General features: G+C 50.4%; 1 protein-coding gene across 1 annotated transcript in view; it reads right to left on the bottom strand.

The window, feature by feature from the left end:
* Window positions 1–1,670: 1,670 nt before the first annotated feature.
* NECTIN1 (nectin cell adhesion molecule 1) overlaps window positions 1,671–22,400 on the bottom strand; it is a 63,657-nt gene continuing 42,927 nt past the window's right edge. The window contains exons 2-6 of the mRNA XM_065652194.1: window positions 20,251–20,601; window positions 19,262–19,564; window positions 18,734–18,851; window positions 16,793–16,944; window positions 1,671–8,156 (exon numbers count right to left, since the gene is read on the bottom strand). Of these exons, the coding sequence (XP_065508266.1) occupies window positions 7,615–8,156; window positions 16,793–16,944; window positions 18,734–18,851; window positions 19,262–19,564; window positions 20,251–20,601 (1,466 nt within the window). The 3' untranslated portion in view covers window positions 1,671–7,614. The remainder of the gene's footprint in view (window positions 8,157–16,792; window positions 16,945–18,733; window positions 18,852–19,261; window positions 19,565–20,250; window positions 20,602–22,400) is intronic.

The following is a 22,400-nucleotide window of genomic DNA, read 5'->3' as shown; positions in this document are numbered from 1 at the left end:
TAAGATGTGAGTTCAGCATTTCCCAGGGGCTCATCCCAGCAGGACCACGGGCAAAGATAGTCCCTCCTATCCTCCTTTCCATCTTAGACCTCCATCCCAGCTCCCTGGTGATTCTCCTCCTCCTTTCCTCCTCCTTTCCTCCTCCTTTCCTCCTCCTTTCCTCCTCCTTTCCTCCTCCTTTCCTCCTCCTTTCCTCCTCCTTTCCTCCTCCTTTCCTCCTCCTTTCCTCCTCCTTTCCTCCTCCTTTCCTCCTCCTTTCCTCCTCCCACAAACTTGGCTGCTGCGGCTGAGCCAGCTGCTGCGGATCCAGTTCTGTGGGATGCTGCCCTTCTGCATCACTGTCATGGGCACCCCTAGGGCTGCTGACCTGAACAGCTGCAGCTGAAGCAAAGCTGCACTTCCAACATCTGTCATTACCAAGAGGAGCTGGCAGAAAGGGGAAAACGAGAGGAGTAAAATATGTGGACATATAGATGTAGCCCTGTAGCAGCTTTGGGTCAAGATCCCTCTCTCTCTCTCTCTCCGGCTGGGGAGTGGCTGGTTTTGGTGCAGATCTCCAGCAGATCATCCATGTGCTGAAGCTGGGTGCAAAAATCCCTTCCCAGGGCGTTTTCCACTCTCTAGGCCAGAGGCACGACAAAGAGCCTGTTGATGGCAATGCAGGGAAGAGCATGCGCATTTTCCCTCATCTCTTGCTTGCTTTGTCTCTCCCTCCCTTGCAAAAGTCTGGGTCTTGTGGAGCCGACTGCCTTGATCTTTGGGAACAAGGCTTTCTTTGTAGCATATATTCACACTCAGGAAGCTAAAGCAAAGGGGAAAGGTAAACTGCTCTTCTCAATGCAGAGATCAGTAATGGAGTTGCAGGAATGCAGCATGACAGATCTTGCCTCCCAATGGACCCTTAGCATCCCCATAGCATTAGATATTTTTGATGCACAACTGTCACAGTAGCCAAGCGTTGCACTATAGGAACATCCTAGCATGTCAAATCAAAGCTTGGCATAGCCCAGTATCCTGACCCTGACTGCAGCTAATTACACTTGCCTAGAGAAAACATAAGAAGAGAGCAAATGTGTATTGACATTTTCCCAATAGCCTGTCCCGTCTGCTGCAGTTAACAGCAACTTAAGAACTTCCTAAGCTAGAGACAGTGTCACAATTTTTAATGGCTTTTGATGGATTTTTCTTCCCTAGGTTTTTCTAGCCACTTTTTTTTTTTTTCCCTCACGTTAACTATTGGCATCAGCAGCATCCTTTGACAAGGAATTTCCCTGTTTCCATCAGTAAGGGGAAATGCTCCCACTTCCTTTCATCTGTCTCGAATATTGTCCCAGAATTTCACACAATACCATCTATGCCTGTGGCAAAACACTCATTCCCTGTCCACCTTCTCCAGGCCACTTGCTGTTTTGGAGATCTCTTAGCCTCCAGCCTTCATCCGCAAGCAACTCCCATTACAAAACACCGCACATCATGGGAACAGACCCACGTTGTTGGAAAGCAAATGCCATTTCTGCTACTGTGACTCTCCATACAGCTACCAGTCACAGGTTGCAGAACGACGCAGTCACCGATGCACAAAAAAAAAAAAAAAAAAGGAGAATGTATCTTTTTTTTAAAATTCTTTATTTATAAAAAAGTACATTTTTTTTTTTCCACAGCTGAGCCACTATTGGTTTTTATACAAGTAAAAGGAAGGGTGATGCAACACCCCATCCACACAAATTAGAACCATGAAAATGCCCCCCCGACGCGAAACAAATTACAAAGGATGGAAAACAAAACAACAAAAATCATAAAAGTCCATTACATTATTATTATTTTTATTTTTTTTTTTTTTACAAAAGCACTTACAACACAGGTTACAAAACAAAAAAAAGTGTGGTTGGGGTTGTCTGTAGTGTTTATTCCACAATGATAATTACAGCAAGAGGAAGAAGAAAAAGAGAGATAAAAATCACTGGAGTTAAGGAATCATGTTTAAAAAAAAAAATAAAGGCAAAAGAAAAGAAAAACCAGATCCTCAGTGAGAGTACCTCCACCAATACCAGTTCACGCCAGCGCGGGATCTGACTCCATATGCTTGGTACATTCGCCCCCAGGTAAATTGCATGTGGGAAGTCACACTGGTCTGAAGTACAAACTCAACCCCTCTAAGGCTTGGGTTTCCTTCCCTTGCTGGGGGACTGGATCCTCCCCTTGGCCGCACTGCAGGAGGCAGCGCAGCCTGGCTGTGCTGCAGACCAGCAGTCCCCGGGCAGAGGAGGAGGATGAGGCAGTGGCTGGACCCGAGACCTTCCCTGCCTCGCTCGAAGAGTTGCTCAAATCGACAGCAAATTGCGTGATGTAGGAAGGGGAAGGAAAGAGGGGGGTGAAGCTGCAGGCTAGGGGAAGGGTAAAGTGCTATAGTGAGCCCCGCAGGATGAAGAACAGGCATCAGTGCAGGGGGTGCCGGCGGCATCTCCCGCCTCAGCCCACCGCTCACAGCCCAGCAGAGCAAACAGACCCAAAGACTGCGGTGCTGCGACAGGAGTGCTTGTGAACACGGGGAACGTACAGTGAATTTTAACCTGCTGGCAAAAGGCTGCAACCGCCTCTGCCGCTTTCGCTCTTAGAGCAAAGTGGGCCTGGGATATCCCCGTCATTTCCAAAGTACCAAACCTCTGAGCTTTGTGCAGCCTGCAGATGTTACAGATTCACCCACCTCCCGCCCTGAGGGGGGTAGCAGGGTTTTCCCCTCCACTCTTTGAGCGTAATGGCTGGTGCCTGAAACTCCAAAAATCTGTGCGCGCGCGCTTGTGTATGAGAAAGAAAAACAGCAAAGGAGAGCAGCAGCCCCCGTTCTAATTGCATTCCCTTCTCTAATTGCTTGAAGATCAATCTTTTGAATCTCTCTTTCTCTCTAACCCTCAGTGATTTCTGCTGAACGGTTGTTGTGCAGTTTTTTTGACTCAACATCAGGAAAATGGCTCCCTTTGTCCCTTATGTCTTTGCAATCAATTTGGTGCTACCAGTTCAGTTTGTTTGATTTTTTTACTGAGAAATCTTCAGCTTTTTTTTTTTTTCTCCCCCTGGCTGCAAGAAAATGATTTAACAACAGGGGAAAAAGAATCTGGTAATTAAATAAGAGAAAATAACATCACTAGTGTGAATTGCAATGAATAATCCTAGAGATAAGCCCCAGTAGGAAAACAGATGGGGTATCTTTGTACATAAACTACAGGCTCATTTTAGGTTGTGACACAGATGCGGCTGGTTCGGTATGGCTCCCTGAACACACCCAGGCAAGGAGCAGGGGGCTCGGCCCAAATTCCCCTGCATTTTCTGCCGTGAGATGGGGACATGCACCACCATGACCAGAGGGGTGGCCTGGGGGCTCCCACCCCACCCTCTGCTGCTGGCTGTGATGCTACATATACAGCTGCCATCTCCCAACTGGGAGCTTTCGCTGGGTCTCACAGGGACGTTTCGCACCTCCTTAGCACCTCTGATGAAAGGGGGCAGAGAAGCAGGGGATTTTTCATTTGAGGCGGCCTCAGGGTCCCTCAGAGAGGTGGCCCAGCCTGCGAGCTCATGTGCGCAGCTGTGAAAAGGGTGTCACCACTTAAAATCAGCATCTTGACTCCAGCCTGCCAGAATTTGGCCCATTGCAAGGAACTGAAGCACAAAGGGACAAGCAACTTTGTCTCTCAAAGAAAGAGCAGATTGGCCCTCTGCCTCCCCTCACAGCACGGGCACCAGGATGCCCTCGGGACCCCCAGATTGCCCCCCGAGTGACTACTGCATGGTCTCCAGCACTTTCATTCCCCTGTAGAAGCAGGGTGCACATGATCTTCAGTTTGGCACCTCTACTGAGCTCACCTTTGCATTCAGGTAGAGACAGGTAGCACTTCCTGATGCTGGTGGAAAACATGATCTAATTACCTTCCAGAGTCCCCTCAGGGCAATTTAACCTAGCGAAGGGAGTGATGCTATTACTGGATCAAAACAGCTCTCAGGTGAAACATCAATCTGATTTTTTCCCCCAATCTTTTTTCTTCTACCTTGCTATGGATTAATGGCTAATCACTTGGCTAATTACCACCCCAAGAGTCTCTTGCCCAATTAGCTGACCTTGCAAGGGAAAGCAAGAAGCAAATTACTGCACAGAGGTGGCATTTCTCTATGGCTGTGGGGATAACTGCGCCAATGGAGTAACGCTGAAGGGCCCAAGGATGAGAGGAATGTACTAGTGAACCTTGAACCTGCAGGGTACTGCACTGCTATGCCAGGCAATACTGTCTTAAGGATCTTCCACTCTAGGCTTGCCCAGGTGCTGGATGAAAAATAGCCATTTGACCCTTCTTCTGAAGCACACTGATGAGCTAAGTGGCTGGGCTCTTTCTTAGACTTGTGCTGGTGCAGTTTTGCTACATGACACTTTTTGCTCCCCAAAAAGGGAACTGTATATAGGCTCTAGCTTGGAAAAACCATATTGCTTCACTGTCTCCTTTTCTTTCTCTGAGCCCCACTGGTTTTTTCGAGTCCTCAGTCAGCTGCGTGGACAGTATGTGAATGGGCAATGAATAACCCAAGGAGGCTACATCTTAAAAAAAATGATACCTCTGAGTGCAAGGCTAATAACGACCAAAGCATATTTCTTAGGACTCCTTGTTCATATTTTCAGCAGGTCATACCTTAACTCCGGAACAGTCGTACTGTCCTGTTCTCCCCCAGGCCTGTCTGCTTCATTTGCAAGGCTTTGTAGCTCTGGTCTTTAGGACAGAACTGCACTGAGGGCTAGGGCCCTGCCGCGCTGTGGAGTCGGTGCAATGTGAATTTTCCACATCAGATCAGTGGCCCCTGCCTGTGACTAATGCAGAACATGAAAGAATTGCTGATGGACTCTGCAGATTTTATAAAAAGGTTGTTTTCTTCCAAATCCATCTCCTTGCAGCATGCGTTATATTTGTGCTGGGGGAAATTTGCAGAGGAGGGTCTGTGCCACGGATTTCCACTCCGCACTTGGCCATGGACCACCTGGAGTTTGGTGTTGGAGACATTGTCACAACCCTTTTTAGAGCCTAGTTGTGAAGTTCAGATCTAAAGGATTATTCACTTGAGAAACAGACTTTGTTGAGAATGATCTCTGAATTACAAACTGTGCAGCGCTCTGCAGCATACCCCATGTTACACTTAAGTGAGCTGTGGCTAAGGTATAATGCTCAGCAATGCTGCTCTGCCCCCATCCAGATTACAGGGTTCAGACTTGGGGGAATTAAAGCCCTGTGTATGCTGTTATCCCGAGGCACTGGAGGAAAGTCATTCCTTCTACAGGTTTACAACAGCCCCTAACAGTCAGCCCCTAGTAGTAATCAGAGATACGGAGAGATATTAGAGATTTAATTTCTTTTATTGGGGGTTGCTTGGTAGCCAGGTGCTCCTGGTGGCAGGGGACAGACACAGGAAGGTTTAGCCATATTTTTTAAGGTTCAGCCCGAGAGATCCCAAGAGAATCTCTGCCGTGCTTCCAGCGGACATGAAGCAGCCTTCCTGTGGCATGCGGCTCTTCTGCCAGAGCCCAGGAAGCAGGGAGGTCTGGCAGGAACAGCAGCAAGATTACAGGGTAACAATCGGATTTCCCAGTCCACTACACCACTAAGGCAATAAAAACAAGGTACAAGCTGTGGACGGTTCGGGCTGAGCTTTGCGTTGTCTGCACCAAGGACCACGTGCTAAGGGAAAGCACTGGAGGCTGCCTGGATCAGAGATCTGACCTCGACGCATCTGCGTGGGTCTGACTCTCCACCCTCCCTTTTTGTAGGAGGATAACCGCTGGATGCTATGGAACAAAACCCAGCGGGTAAGGCAGGGGAAGGATTAGTCCTGCTATTTTTAGATGTGCATGATAATACAGCTCAGAAAACTGGGGATTTCTTTTCAAACAAAAGATTTATTTATACATCAAATTAAAAAAAAAAAAAAAACACAACCAAAAAACCCCACAAAAACACCACACAGAAAGAAAAATAAGCCCCAACCCAATGAATCTAATTTGGATATGGTCAGTGTTAGTCAGAGGGCCCTGAAGTCTGGAATCCCATTTATCCACAGAGCAGAGATAGCAGCAATCCAAGCCTCCCCATCACAATGCAGTGGCTCAAGGGAAGGAGGATGAGACAAACACCCCAGGCTCTCTCACTCCTTCCCTATCCACCAAGCCTTTGCTTAGAGGTGGGATGTGATTTTTAAAAAGTGGCAATCAATGCAGACTAAGCATCTTATCTAGGGGCTGGGGTTGTTGCTAAGAGAGTTAGCGAGAAGTGACCCTGTGTTCTGATCCAAAAAAGAAAAAAGTGTAAACACGTGACAATTAAGTCTTAGTGGTATAATAACACTTAGGGGCCTGATCCTGTACTGCAGCCCCCAAAGACACTGGATGGGACCCTGGGAGATCTGCCCTGCCAGGCTCCGCAGAGCAGCGAGTTTGTGGGGAAAAGCAAAGCGCTATCTGTTGGTCCCCATCCCCAGGCAGTGGCAGGCGGGTGTGTGCAGGACGTGCCACGCACAACTGCTGTGCAGAGCCAACCGCTCTGCGGCTGGTACGAGCAACGACAGCAGCAGCAAGGACAAAAAGAGCCAGCCTTTCTCTGAGCCATCATAGGGGGAAAAAATGTTGGCAATAAATACTCCTTTTCTTTCTTCTAAAAGAACGCTCATACAAAGACAGAAAATGAAAAGCCAGGAAATAATAAATTGTAGGAGGAAAATGGCAGCTCTGTTTCCCTGCCCTGCTATCAGCCCATGCACCTGGGGTTTGTTCTAGGGCTTTTTCTCCCCCTTCTCTCATTTTCCTTTTATTGAGTCACTAAAAAGTAGGAGTGGATCTCCCCAGGCGTGCAGCGGGCAATGGGAATGCTACCCACACCTCGCTGAAAAGAAAGCGATTAGGAAAAACACCATCAGTTCACCTGATAATGGCACCTATGTTTCCAGTGCCATAAGCTTTCCTGGCTTCCATCCTTCTATGGACAGCCCACTTGACCCCTCCCAAGGTTAAAATAACAAAACAAAAACAAAGACGACATACAAACAAATTCCAGTGTTTCAGGGGTGTGGAAGTGGGAGGAGGAACCTTGGAGAGGGAAGTGGGGCTGAAGGGCACTCTGAGACATGAAGACACAAACAGAGTGTAATATACAGGCTGGGCAACAGTCGTTAAAGCAAATAGTAACACCTAAGCCACCGACCAATACGAACACCACAGAAGGGGACGAAAGTCATCAAGAGAAATTAAAAAGCAAAACCAAAATGGAGAAAATAATTACCCAACCTCCCACCTCCCATACGCCCCCAAAAATTATCTGTAAGCAAAGCTGCCCTCCCTCCCCACCAGCCCCAGCCCGCCCTTGCTGCCGGTGCTGGAAGCGTCCAAAGTCTGTGCCGAGGGCGCGGGGCTGGCGGGGCGGGTGTGTGCAGGGGGGAGTGTGCGTGCAGTGGGTGTGCAAGCGGCCGCGGCACGCTCGGCTCCGCTCGGCGGGGATGCAGGGGGAGCGGGAGGGCATCACTCGTGTGTACGTGTTTGTGTGTGTGTGTGTGTGTGTGTGTGTGTGTGTGTAGCAATGGGGTGCCGGGCTACACGTACCACTCCTTTTTGGAAATAAAAGATCCGTCGTTCTGTGAGACCATGTTCTCCGCTATGTCGAGCTGCTCGGGGTCATACTGGAAGCCGAGTGTCCTCTCGTCGTAAGGTTCAGGGTGTGCTTCCCCCTCATCTACCGTGAAGTAAGGCCGCTTAGCATCCTCCTCATATTTGTTGGGGCCACCCAGCTTGCGCTCGCCTCCTGCATCCTCATCTTCGTCTTCGTAGGTGCTGCCGCCCAGCGGGCCCGGCTTCTTCTCGTCATCTGAGTCATCAGGGTACTGGAGGTTTTGGGTCATGGGAGGGTGATGCTGCGGGATGCCAGCCTTGCTGTAGCCATTGCCGTACACGTGCTTCTTTGTGCTGTAGTCACCCTTGAAGGTGTGACGCCGGCGCCGGAGTACCACAAAGAGCACCACGGCCACCACCAGGACCAGCGAGACTCCTCCCACTATGCCCCCAATCACCGGTGTGGGGATGTTCGGCTGCACCATGGATTTGCGATCATCGATTGGAGACGGGGTGTAGGGAAATTCTGGGTAGGAAAAGACAGATGGAAGGGGGAACAGTGTCAAACCATGCGGAAACGCACCCTCCCTCCATGCTTTCATTGCCATTTTTGGGGAGTGCAGGGGTGGGAAGATGAGGGTAAGGAACAGGGAAGGGAAAAACGAGGGAAAGGGGAAAAGGGTGCGTTCTCACAGGGGTCAGCGCACAGGAGCTCTGCCTCAGCAAGGGGAACGCAGCGTGCCGTGCCAAGCTCGCCAAGCCTCATGCAGGAGCCCTGCAAGCTGGAAGCGGTGCTTCCCTACCCCACCCCACCCGGTTTCTCCCGACGGGCTCACATCCCACAAGCCCAGTGCCGTGAGTCCAGACACTTCCCGTTTTACTGGGTGACATTTTAGGTCCAGTTTATCAGAGCGTACCGACAGGCTTCTGCCAGGGAGCAAGACCCAAACCCCACCCAGCAGTGGGCACCAAGCTGCCATGACTACTCCCGTAGATGCCACGCTGGACCTGCCAGCTTTGCATCCCCACTCCTCAGTATCCCAGCCCAGCTTGACCCCAACCAGTCTAGGCTGGACCCAAAAGGAGCAGCAGCTTGTGGTTTCCGCTCCCACAAGTGACCGGCAGCTGTGCAGTGCTGCCCAGGGTCACGGCTGGCTCCTGAACCTGCTGGCTGCCCTGGCTGTGCTCTGCAGCACAGGGACACCGACTTCCCACTGTTCCTTTTTCTTCTGCTATTACTGTGGCCAGCGCAGTGCTACTGCTCATGCTAATCTTGTTCCTACAGCTACCCTGACCTATTTAAAAAATAAATAACTCGAAAGAGGAAAAGAAAAGAGATGAGAAAGGAGCTTTCTTCTCTTTCATGCAGTTCGACGCCCAGACTTAGGCACAGATAAAGTTTGACCCAGGACTTAAATAAACCTTCCTAATACTCCCTGGGCACAGTTACAGTCCCTGGCCAAGCTTAGCTTTCACAAACTGCCTGTTGACCATCCGTATCCATGAGACATTAAGCATCACATGGCTATCTCAGTCTTTCTCCTGCCTCTGAATTTAGACAGCAGGCACCTGGTTAATGCCCCTGGCAGCTTTGCCATTGCACACCATGCTCAGACCCCTCGCACTCATTTTGCTTATGCCTGAGAGCTTTTTCATTCCTTCCTTTCCTGAAACATCATCCCAACAACAACATCTTGGTTTCTGCAGTGCTGACTTGCCTTGTGCAAAGCCTCACGAGCCTGAAACCACACACAGCACAGCACACCGGGCAGAACGGGCTGGCGTACAGGCGGACGGAGAGGCTCCCTGCTGCAGCCAGAATGAGAAGCAAGACATTGTGCAGGCAGCAACTAGCATCTCTTTCCAAAGACAGCCTTCAAGAGCAGGAGCGAGGGCATGTATTTCAGCACAGGGAGGTGCGACTGGATTCTGGAAAGCCAAAACCACATGTTGCATCCACAGAAGGCTTGTCACAGCCAGCTGGTTAATGTGAAACTTCTCTGCAGAGACAGCAAGAAATGTCACGTCCATCCCCTGGTAGTCTTGGCTGCTGAGGGCTCAATTTAATCAACCCAAGCATTTGTGCAGCCCTTGCACTTGCTCACCCTGCCCATGCCACATTCCCAGGCCTGCCCCTTACCATCACAGCCTCTGCAACGCCATGGAGCTCCATTTCCAAAACTGTGCACAAAGCAGGGGTTCACCTAGAGCTTAAGTAAGTGCACGGAAAGGCCAACAAGCTGGCTCAGACCCCAGGGGCTGTAACTTTGATTTTCCCCCATCCACAACTCCAATCTGAAGCCTCCTTCTACCTCACTTTTCCCCACAGCAAGGCTGATTCTGTGCATGGGACTGTGGGTCCCAACATCCCACCCTGAAAAGACCCAGACACAGTGTGCATGCTGGGCACAGGCTCCCTGAAGCCATACTGAGTCCCTCTGCCTCTCAGCTCTGGAAAACAGGCGGATCTGAGAGAAGTCTGTGCACAAAATCAAAAGGAGCTTGGCCCACTTTTCTATTAAAAGCCTCATTAACAGCCCAGGTTGGACACACGAAGTGAAAGGTGGGATGTTTTTCTACTTTTCTCATATATATATATTTTTTTCCTGCCCTTCGTGCTGCCCGCCCCTGAAATAGCACTCGCCTTCATGCCACCCCCCCCGCCACTGCCAATGCCGCGGACACGACAACTAACACGCTGCTGTGCTGGATTTCACATGTTCAGGGAAGCAACTATTTTCTGCTCAGAACCCATCCCCGTCCTCCTCGCAGTGGCCCAGTTCCCATGCCGGAGAAAACAAAAAAAACAAACTGTGGGAAGAGCGGGAGAAGAAAGACAGGAAGATCGCAAGCCAGCAGCCGAAATCATCCCCTCCCTTCCCCACACGCTCGCCCACCCACCACTCTCCGCCGCAGCCTGGAGAAGCGAGCGGCTCTGCGGACGCGGGCTGGAGATGCGGCGGAGCCCCTGTTCGGAGGGGCGGCAAGAACAGGCGTGAATGAGCGGCCCGGGGGGGCAGCGGGAGCGGGCAGGGCACGGCCCGGCACCGCCGCTGGAGGGCGGCACAGACCGCCGCTGCGCCGCGCCGAGCCCGGGCTCGGCCGGGCGGGGACGCGGGGGTCCCGGGCTGCGCTGTGCCACAGGGTCCCCTTGGCGAGGGCCGGTGGGGGCCAGCGTGCCACCCCCCGCCCCTGCCCTGCTCCCCCCAGCAGCTGGCTCCCTTGGATTTTTGTCTCCTCCAGCCCTGTCCCCTGCGCACCCCGCAGCTGCGCATCTGCAGCCTTTTGCCACAGCGTTCGACAGCCAGGTTAATTAATGCCCCGGGACAGCTGTGGCTCTCCGCGGGTGTTGCTCCGCACGCATCCATTGCTGTCAGCCCCACAAAGGGGGATTTACCCCGCTGCCCATGGAGTTTCGTGCCTGGGGTGCAAAAGAGAGCACAACAGCAGCCTGGAGAGAGAAGGGCAAGTGTGGGAAAAGGATCCCCTTTTTGTGTTTGAGGGGGGCGTGAAATTTCTGGAAACTGGTGCGATGCCTCAGTGTGCTGGGGGCCCCATGTGAAAAATCCATTAGGAAGAGTCTGGAGAGAATTAAAGCCGCTGTGAAAAGTGGACTGGAGAAACAGGAGACAGCAGAGTCGGAGGGAGGGGGAACAAGCTAGGCTTTAATGCCAGCATAAAAAACCATTTCCCACCCCCTCCTGCTGTATGAATAGGAATTAAAGCAGCAACACTATCTGCCCGCTGCCCGGCTCTGCCAGCTGTTGCATTCAGCCCGGCTTCCTGTCCCCATACCAGGAGCTGGACCTATGGTGCAGCAGCTGGGAGCGCAGAGAGATGGGGGTTGCCCTGGGCTTCACTCTGGCACCCAGCCCAGCCCACAGGTTCTCTTTGATCCCTCCATGCAAGGCGGAAGGCTCCAGCATCTCCCTGCCCCGGCTCCTGCCTTCTCCCTGCAGCACCCAGAGGCACAGCACTGCTGCCGCTGCAGACAAATCAGGCCTTCCCCATCACAAGAGTGCCCTCAAAAATACACATTTGAAAAATCACATCTTTCTTCTAAGGACTGGTTTCCAAAAAAAAAAAAAAAGTATGCAAATCATCCTGCCTCTCCATCAGTCCTTTATCTAATGCTTTTTGAACCCGCTGGCCAACTTCAGGGCTATCTGACAACAGAAGGAGCCAAAATTATCCCTATCATAATGTTCTTGGAGAGAGCTGGAGTGAAATCCCTGACAGAAGTGGGAGCTAAACCTCATTAGACATCAGAGAACCCACAGGGACTAGAAGCTGTTCCCAAGGGCAGGAAGGGCCCAGATCAGAAAAAGCGCATTTTCAGGCACCAAGTAATTCTTCTACGATATGCAGATCCACAGGAAACCAGCTTTCAAAAGCCCTTCTGCTCACCACACTGCTTAGATATTTTTAAAGATACTACTTCCTGCGGACACATTTTTTCTTGAAGTCACATTTCCATTCTTTTCCCTTCAATCATAAGGGTCAAGGAAAAACCCAGCACCAGCTGAGATTCTCGCTGTAGCCGTGGGCATGTAGGAAAACGTCAAACGCCATGAGAAATTACCTTTTGGACATGTGTCAGCCCAAGCTGCTCCTTGCATGAAGCTCCTTCAGAGCCTTGCAAAATCAAACACCCGCTGCAACGGGAAGCTGGGGCGACTTTGGCTGGCTCTAGCCAGGGTGAGCAGCAGGAACCTTAGAGTCGATGGGCTCATGGAGCCTCCTAGTTCCCAGATGGCCTCAGCAAATACAGTGGTGGTTTTTTTTACATGGCAGACTGCTGATGGCAAACTTTCTCTGCCAGTACAGTCCACGCCAAATTATCCCAGGACTTTGACCTGCTGTGTTACAGACGTGTACATAAATGAAGATAGGGAGATACCTCTGGAACCACCTTAGCCCAGACTGGGCTGCAATTTGAGAAGCCCGTAGCACTGCCGTCCTTTTTCCTTCACAACAGTCTTTGCGCCTATGCATGCCCATCTCTGGCTTCAAGGGATCCTGCCTTTTCTCTCCCTGCCAGCGATTTCTGCTCTCCTTGTGTGGAGCAGGATGGGGGGAGAGGAGGCAGTGAGGGTGGAAAAACCACTGGCAACTAATCCAGAAGTTTAGCAGCTGCCACTGGCATTTCAGAATGTGACGGCTTTTAGGCCAGATGCCAAACGTCTCTTAGGTTTTAATCTCTCTGTCAGGTCACCTATCGCTTGTCAATCAAGCGCTGCTCCCGCAGGGGCCGTTGGCACAGATGCCATCAGACAGGATGCAGCAGACACTCCTATCCACCATCCAGAAGATTAGCATCGGATGGGACCCCCCAGGCTTGTTCCTTCTTAGCCCGCAGGCCCTACGTCCTCCCACCTACAGAAGCCACAAGCACTTGCTGGTGCAGCGTGGCACGGTCCTGGCCGGCAGCTGGGCTTTGGGTGCTCTTGTTCTGTGCTCAGGATTTAACACTATCTCTCACGCCCTGAGCCTCACCAAACGCCAGCTGCCACATGGCAGAGGGCTCCAGTGAGCCCCGCAGGCTGTTTGCACTGACCTTGCTGGGACAAAATCACTGGTTGTGTGTTAATAACTCCCTGGTGCAAGCCAAGCAAATGGGGGGGGGCCATCAACCCCTGCCAGCTTCTCCTCCCCACAACAGCCTGTCACACATCCAAGGCTGGGGCTGCAAAGTCGCCTGTGAATGCTGCAGAGCCTCCCATCCTCACAGACCCTCCCCACGGCACCTGCACATCATGTCCTGTGTCCGGGAAATTCGGGAGGTGCAGCGGCGGGGTTACACCAAGCAAGCAAGCAGAGGAGCCTGCAGAATCCTGAGGAAAAGACCCCTTCCTGGCCATGGGAATCGGGTGGGAGCCCTGCAGCAGAGAGGCTGATAGCAGTCACTGCTTCTGCACAGACTCTGCTCCCCCAGCTCCAGCACTGTGACTCTCCTTCGGTTTTGATGTTTGCCTGGTGCTTGAAGGCCCATGGGGAGAAGAGATGTTTTAACAACACCTTTCTCCTTGTGCTTCCTCTGGCTGAAGCCGGTACACAAGTGCATGAATGTCCCCCTGCACACACACGCAAATGTGTATGTACACATGTGCACAAGGGCCAAGGTATGTATATGCACTGCTGCCCACAGCCTATACAGCCAAGCACATCTTCATAAATACATGCATTTTCACACATGCCAATGCACTGACGCTCCTGCGTCCTGCATGCACACGTGACTGTGTAGCAGGGCATCCCTGTGCGGGCATGCAGGTTTGGGAGGCCCATTTGTATGCCAGGAGATGCAGATCAGGGCCACACATATGTGCACATGTACAAGACCAGCTCTCTGTGCAGCACCACCACACCACATGTGCATTCACAGAGGGACATGCGTGCAGTCTATAACCACAGCCTTTTATTATGTCACCCAACCGCCTGTAATAAATAGTTACATATCACACTACAGGGCTTGGCTGCAACTGACAAAGGTCCTGCAAGGCAGGAGAAGCTATTACAGGAACAGATTGCTGGAATAAAATATTAAATTTCCACTTATCAATCTCTTTAGTGTGCTATAACTCTAATAGAAGCATTCAGCCTTCTCCCCCTGAACAAATCACCCTCCCCGTGAGGAGGCTGAACTGTCCCTGCACTCCTCCTCTCTGGGGCTGGGAGGAAGAATGCCGGGTGGCAGGAGCGGGGAGGTTTGTACCCAGGCACACAGGGAGGGGGAAAGCCGCTGCAGGGTTTTCTCTGTGTCAGCCTTCTGTTTTTTTTCTCCCAAGGCTGGCTGCTCACTAGATTGAACTCCATTTATTGCATGCAGCTCTTGAAAGAGGTTTTGTGGTCCACTGACAATCCCTAAATTGCCTGCAAGACCCAAACAAATGTACCTGTAATAGCTGAGTGAGGACGGCTGAGCCCTCCCCAGCACTGGCCTAATCCGTCCTTAGGGAGAGCTGGATAAACATATTCAGATCCCATGAATTATTAAAAGCATTTTTTTAATGTGGTGGAGCCCTGGCCTAACGGGTTGGCTGCTAATCCCTCCTAGCAGGGGAGCTGCTGGTGTGCCCCTCCTTCCTTCTCATTTAACCTCAAGCCCACAATTCAGAACCTTGGGAATAAATTGAGATTACAGGCAGGCAGACATCAACCCAAAGTCATTCCCCAGAAATCCTGCCAGTCCCCGCTTCCCTTGCCAGCACTGCACTAACAGAGCACAAGAACGATGCCCTACAGGTCTCCCAAAAAACCAACACGACGGGAGATCTTAACTGAAGCCTGGAGGGGGAACCCACAGACCCTCGTCCCTAGAAGAGCCCAGGCTTGCTGCTATCACGATGCTGAGACAGATAAAACCCTGGCAGGTGGCAGCAGAAAATATAAAGAGAGGGCTGTACCTGGTGTTTGGGAACATGTGCTTTGACAGCACAAAAGACACAGGGTGGTTGAACAGACAAGAACGATGGCAACAAACGGACATACAGGCTATGCAGGAATGGAAAACGAGAACTGGCGAAGAGAGCCCATTTCTCTCTAAGTCTTCTGCAATACCTATCCCACCTCCTCTGCAACTGGGGACTAAGCTTGGAGGCTTTTTCCCTCTGATCACTGCTTCAAATGTGAACCAAGGTGCTAGGGATGGTGCTACTGCGTGGGATGGTTTTCTCTTGCTCATAGGAAGCAAGTCTGCTCAGTTTGTATCAGGCAGTTGCCTGCACTGTCCCAGAAACACAGTGCCTTTGGTGGCAACTCCCATGAAATGGCCAGCTGAAGGGATTTTGACCATGACCTTCACCCGGCTTTGGGTGGTTGGGCAGGACGGGGCAGGGTGGCTGCTGCTCCACCTTTGTCCTGAACAAAGAGCTTTGTTATTCTGGTGCCTCTCACTGGCAAATGAGAAATCCCCCAGAGAAAAGCATATACCAGGCACGACTCAGCAGGCAAGGATCCAGCACAAGAGGTGTGAATTAAAGGCCTGCTACAGTGATAATGATCATAAATAAATACTTGGTAATTAGCATCTAATTAGCAAATCCCATCCACTGACCTCCAAGCACTTGGATAGAGGCAGATTAGCCTGTTTTATCCATGCTACCGAAGAGGGGAACTGAGGTGGTGAGGGTGCCAAACACAGTGTTATTGCTGATTTCAGGAGGTCAGCTGCCTCGGCCTCATCTTTACACTTGCTCAGCACTTACCACTGTAGAGAGTGTGTGGAGGGATCTGGAGGTGGGCCCCTCGGAGAAGCCCGTTTCATCCCTCAGGTTAGACACCTCTGAAACAGCTGGGGTGGCTCGGAGAGGTGGCTTGGAGAGGCGGCTTGCTATCGGAACAGCAGGCGCTCTGACTTGCCTCAGGCTGGACAGCTGGAAGGGCTATGAACCCCAGGAACCCATCCTGCATTTCCCATGACGTGGGGAGATGCCAGCATGCCTCGCTGCCCATCCAGCTCGCAGGCACCGCTCCTGCCTGTGGCATTTGCAGGGCGCAGGCAGCCGGCTGCTCTCTATCTTGCCCAGCTGCAGTCACAGCCCCACTGCTCTTCCCGTAAGACACCACACAGCATCGCTTCCCATGGTCTGCATCCTCTGGTGTTCCTTTCCGGAGCCCAAAGCTACTCAAGTGCTCACAGCCTCTCAAGTAATGTGGCAGCCAGGTGAGCAAGTGCACAAACCAACATGGCATTGGAAGGAGCACAAATGAAAAATTGTGCATATTGCTTAACATCAGAAACACCAAACAACACCCTGAACAAATGACTCATCCATCTCATGCTTTGCTGCCTCAGTGGCAGTCTATATCCTTATGCTATTCCTTCTTCTACATTCTAAGAAATATCTCCCTGACATGTCTTCCCTTCTAACATGTCCAATGATCTCTCTGAATCCAAACCAGAAGACAAGGGGGAGACAAACCAACTGTATCTTTGTGTAAGAAGGGAAAAGACAGTAAGAGGAAAGGAGAAAAAATCCAAGGCAAATCAGTGCAAAACCAGTGCAAAACAAAGAACTTCACTGCTCCCTTTGCATCATGAAACTCCCCACCCCTAGAAGTAGACACTGGTGATTAAGACAGACATTATGGTGTCAACCGCTCACGCTCTCCTCTTCCCCACTCTTCCTCCTCTCTTTCAGAGCACACCAAATGTTTTCCTACCTGTGACATTGACTTCCACCAAGCCCGACCGTGTACCAATGGCATTGGAGGCCTCACAGATGTAGGTGCCCGCCACGCTGTAGGAGACAGGCCCTTTGAAGTAGATGGTGTTGTTCTGGATTTCCACGCTCCCCGGCAGAGTCCCATTTGGCCTAGGAGAAACAAAGATCATGGTTGACCCCAGAGATGATACTCAGCGGGGTCGAGCAGTATTGTAGATGTGACCCTGACATGCTGGTTCTGCTCTTGCCCTTGGACAGGTCCAGAACATGGTGGTGCTGGCTGGAAAATATCCATTCATGTAGTCAGCCTTGAAACCAAACCCTCAGACACGGTGTTATGGCAGTCAGTAGTCTTCAGAGTAAATCCATTGCATGATGAGAATCAGGTTCTTTACATGGACTGGTTATTTTTTTTTCCCTTCTCTGTGATTACAAGGGAGATTGGACATATTAGAGCCCTGTCATCTATGACCTGCCCATGGCAGAACAGTCAGGTAAGTGTGAAACTGGAATAATGCAAAACTAAGTCTAGAGATACACAGGATAAATGAACAAAGGCAGATAAAAATTTTAAAAACCCTGTGTGTTAGGAAGACACACATGGCCTGGTTTTTCTTAATTACTGAAGCAAAGTAAAGTAATTAGTTCTCTTAGGTAATTAAGAATTACTCAAGTAATTCTATCCCCTCCTCCCAACAAAAATGTGCACATATTGTCAGCAATTTGTAAAAAACGAAAGGAAATAATGGGAGTATAATTAGGTTTGTAAATAAGTGTCTAAATGCACATGTACATATTTTTCATGTCTACCTATACACATAGGCACATACGTATAGCAAACACGTCTTTCTCAGCTACATCAAGCCAATGATCTCAAAGCTGATGGAAGAATAGAATAGCCTAACACTGGTCCTCTGCCTACAGGGCCCTGAATCTACAAAGACAAGGGCACGTCTGAAAGCTGTGGTGTGGGATGCTAAAGGAGGCTCTTGCTTGCTCTAACATCTCCCCTGACTGTTGCTCATCACAATGTAAATGAGAGGAGAGGAAAGCATGGCTCAATTTGCCAGCCCTGCTACACAGAGATAGCCTAGATGCCTTGGGTGCCACAAGGGGCATCTTTGCCTCTAACACTTTCCTGGCAACGTTTTGAGGAACCAAGAGAACCCCCTTGGAGTTTAAGTCAAACTGGCAGGACCAACAGAGGGAGAGAGCTGGGGATTAACTAGAAAAAAGGCAAGAAAAACAATCCTCTTCAGACCTTTCACTGTGAACAGTTTGATCTGGAAAGGGAAATGTGAGAGGATATGCCTAGCTTCTTGCAAAGCCATTTTGAGGGGCTCTCTTTCTTGATGACAAATGCCAGCTGAAAAGAAGAAAGGATCCATTTGATCTTTTTTTTAAAGCTACATGAGTGCTTATAGGAAAGAAAGAGAAGACAGAACCACATCAGGTTGCATCAATTCCCATCTGACTCCCCAGACACCCTTCGCTCACTTTCCAGTTCCTTTAGTGTGTTCAGCCAAAAGCTGAAACCTTGGAGGACAAGGAACTGCTTCTGTTTAATGTCAGTTGTGTGGGGATGCGTGTTCCACAGGGGAGCTCCTGCTTACAGCTGCGGCTGATTCCAGGGAAAGCTTTTTTCACGCACAAATTATGTACTATTTGTGCCCCTTTAAGGAAGGGAAATCCTGGGTCCTTTTCCAGCTCTGCTACTGAAGCACTTCGTGGTGCTGGGCAAACTATTCACCTTGTCGTATCTCAGCTGCTTCACATCACCAGGGCAGAATATTATCCCAGTGAAGTGAGAACGGGAAGTTATCCTGGGTGTTGAGGGTGTCTGGGCTCTGATTGACCAGAGGGTGACCGAGGTTTCTACAGAGGCTTCGTGTCCCTGTTCATATGTGCTGCTGAGAGCAGAAGCACTGTAGGCACTTACAGCTTCCATTCATAGGTGTGAGCTGGGGGGTTGGCATCAGATTTGCAGATCAGCTTCACATCCTTCCGGTTGAGAAACCAGTTGCCATCAAAGCCCTCAATAGTGACTTCTGGCTCATCTGTAGGGGGACAAAAAAAGATCAAAAGGCAGGATGGAAAAGGAGAGCAAAGAGTTATGGAAAAGGAGGGGGGACAAAATGAAATAGGAAGAGATGAGAAGGCAGGGGTTGGAGAGGGAGAGAGATTGCAAAGTGGGAAAGACAATGGGACAAGGAATGTGAGGGATGGTGAAGGAAGGAGAGAGAGAATGGGAGGAACAAAGGGACATGGCAGAGGCAGAGGCAAAGAAGGTGTGAAAAACAGGAAGCATATAATTATTCCAAGGGATCACTTCATTTTTACTCTTCAGAAAAAGCAAGCAGCCCCCTATTTCTTCCCTTCAGAAAAATCCCCTTTTGCCGGACTTTATCGCCCACCCCAGGGGCTGACCACAGAGCGCTGCTCTGCAGCCCTGCCTGCCCTCGCTTACACTGCACGTTGAGGGTGATGCTGTCGGTGAAGCGGTCCAGCTGGTAATTCACCACGCACATGAGCTGCTGCCGGTGGGCTTCCCGGCTCGGCACCAGCCGGTACCGGCTGATCACTGTGATCGTGCCATTGCTGTTCCGGATCTCCTGAAACTCTGCTTCCCCTTTGAGCTTCGTGTCCCAGGTGACAGTGCTGGGGGGCTTCCCATTAGAGGAGATGCAGGTAGCTACCAAGATCTTTTCTGTTCTGCCAGACTTGGCTATAAGTGGCCGCTCGGTGCCCTCCATCCGATTTGTAGGCTTGGCTGCAAGGAAGTGCAAAAAGGAGGAGAAGGAGAAAAGGGTACAAAGGGATGGTTAGAAAAGCAATGCTACCCTCTCTACTACAACTAGCACCACTGAGTCTGTGACAGACCCTGTGGCGAATCCAGAGCTGCTGCAAATTGCCAGCAACCTACTCTAGGGAAAGAACGGTGGAGGTGCCCTAGATTCACGGATACATGATGCCAATCCTTTCCAGACATTGGTTTTCAGCCCTATGTTGGGATGAAAGACTGAAGCTGGAAAGCACATGAATCACGTAGACCGTGGATGGCATCTATTCACTCACAACCCTAAGCTCCATGGACAACCTCTACTTGTGCTTAGGATCTCTCTGTTGTCCTTCTCTCTGTTCACCTGACAGCCACCAGCTCATTAAAACTCACCACTCCCTCAGGGAACAGGTCACTGTTATTGCACCTGCATTAAGAGAAAGGGGAACTGAGGCCTGGAAAGAGGAAATGGTGCTCCTCTGATAGCTCAGTAAACCACCTACCCTGGGTTCCCTGCTCTTCACTTCTTTACAGTCAACTTGAAAGATGATAATAGGTAAAATTTACACCCCAAATTCACCTTTGCCCTGAGGTCCCAGGACATGAGTCTCAGGTTTCTCCAGATCTGTTTAACTGGAGGCTACGGTTCACAGTACAAAGCTTATTCAATATCTTACCCAGCACAGTGAGGTTCAGTTGACTTTCCCGGTTGCCAGTTGGGAAGGTAGCAAACTCACAGATGTAAACTCCCTCATCCTCCAGCTCTAGCCGAGAGAGCTGAATGGTGCCATCTTTGAAGGAAGGATTCCGAAAAGTCACCCGCTCTTTGTAGGGAGAGAGGATGGAGACCCCCATGGCAGGGTTGTAGATGGCCACATTCTGCTTGGAGCCGTTGGTGGCTTTTTGCCACGTGACCTGCGTGATCTTGACATTAGGGAGTGGATTGGTGAAGCTGCAGTGCAGGACCACATCTGTCCCAATAAACCCCGAGACCGTGTCATTGACTAAGACAGTCTGAGCTCGCAGCCCTGCAATAAAATAGAAAGACACGAATATACGCGTACTTCTCAGAGAAAAAGAAGGGTTCTTGGACATCGGGCCCATGAACTCCTTCGTTTATTCCATTTGCTTCTTCCTGGTGTGGCTGATACAAGAACAGTCTATGGCTACAGGCGCTCAGTACTTTCTGCAACTACCTGCATCCACCTGCAGCTCCTGCAGCTTCATTCCTGTTCATAAACACCTTCCTTCCCACAATTATTAATAGTTTTCACACTTCACTACAACCAGCCCTAATGCTCTGCAGCCAACCTAGGGCTCATGAGCACCAAAAGGCACCAAGTCGGATCAATAATACCTTCCTTCCTTTTGTCTTCAACTTTGGATGACATTAAATCGGTTATTGTAAATGTACAGAGCATGTGCCTCTGCAGGCATATGAAAGCCCTGATATTTATCAGCATAGCATATCCTAACGTGCTAACACACACTCAGACATCCATCTAATGCTGTTGGAAATGTGTCAGTAATTAAATGAGCTGCAAAGACTCAGCCCTGATTTCAGAGTAGCAATAGTTCCCGTATAAGAATAGATTTACAGCAGAGCCTACACACCTTGCACAATCTACCTGCATGATCTAGCTCATTTTTGTGGCCTTTTTTTTAACCCCAGAAGTGGCTGCATTTAGGAACCTTCCATCTTGACCTTGTGGAGTAAAGATGAAAGGAGCTTTGGGAAAGTGGTGGCTGGTGTTCATGACCGCTATTCTGTCTCAGTTGACTCCTCTCCTGACAGCTGGACAGACTCACTCTGAAGTTCCTCTTTGGCTGCCACTGTGTCTTTCGCTAATCTGTATGTTTAGAGATAATGCTCTGGCAATTATATAGCTGGTATTTATATGATAAATACAATAGAGAAGCAAGGCGGTAAGAACAAGAAAAGCAGGTTTTGCTCACTGCTTCTGGCTGAATCTGAAATTGGAAGTATTCTGGGAGACTGAGAGTAAAGGAAAGGGTAATAAAAAGAAGAAAGATGTACAAAGAGTGAGGAACATGAAAGTGTAATGAAATAGAAAGAGGCTGGAGAAAGAAAAAAAATGCATAGCACAAGAAACAGGACAGCAACTCCTAACGAAGGGGGACAGAGCATCTCAGAAATGTCACTCCTAGCCTGTCTTCCAGCCTTAGCCCCACAGACCCCTGGCAGATGTACACCGTGACTTCTACACACAAACGTGGGCAAGAGTCTCCCTCCTGCAGCTTCACACACACACACACACACAAATACAGGCATACGAGTGTCTCCTCACCCCCAGACACCGCCTTTACCATTCCTCCGCACGCTCCCATGTTGCCCCCTCACTCCGTGCCTGCTGCGCTCAGCCTGATCTCCGTCCCCACGCCTCCTCTAAACCTCTTCTTTCTCCCTTTCTCCTTCCCTCCACGCCAAGCCTGTGACCTGAGGACAAGCCTCGACAACCCAGCCTGGCCGTGAGACGCCATCGGCTGACCACAGTCATCAGCAGTTCAGACCGAAACTCAGCCTCCAGAGCTTTGTGAGAACTTGCCCCCTTCCCTGAGCCAAGCGCTGGTTTGCCCCACACCCCAGCATCGCGGCTGGGCGCTGAGGAATGTTTTTCAGCGCTTACAGCCACACCAAAGCACTGGTGCCCTCAAGTGCCTGCGTGCATGAAGCCATCGAGTCCTAAGAGGCCGCCGGCTGAGCTGATGGGGTTGCACGTTCCTCTTCCCAGTGTAGCCAGGGCCATTATTGCCATGTACGTCCCTCCAGAAACCAGGGTTTCTGGATGTTCCAGAGCAGGATGTT

Source organism: Caloenas nicobarica, chromosome 26 (assembly GCF_036013445.1).
Source record: "Caloenas nicobarica isolate bCalNic1 chromosome 26, bCalNic1.hap1, whole genome shotgun sequence".
Lineage (NCBI taxonomy): Eukaryota > Metazoa > Chordata > Aves > Columbiformes > Columbidae > Caloenas > Caloenas nicobarica.
This window is presented reverse-complemented; position numbering and strand designations above follow the sequence as displayed.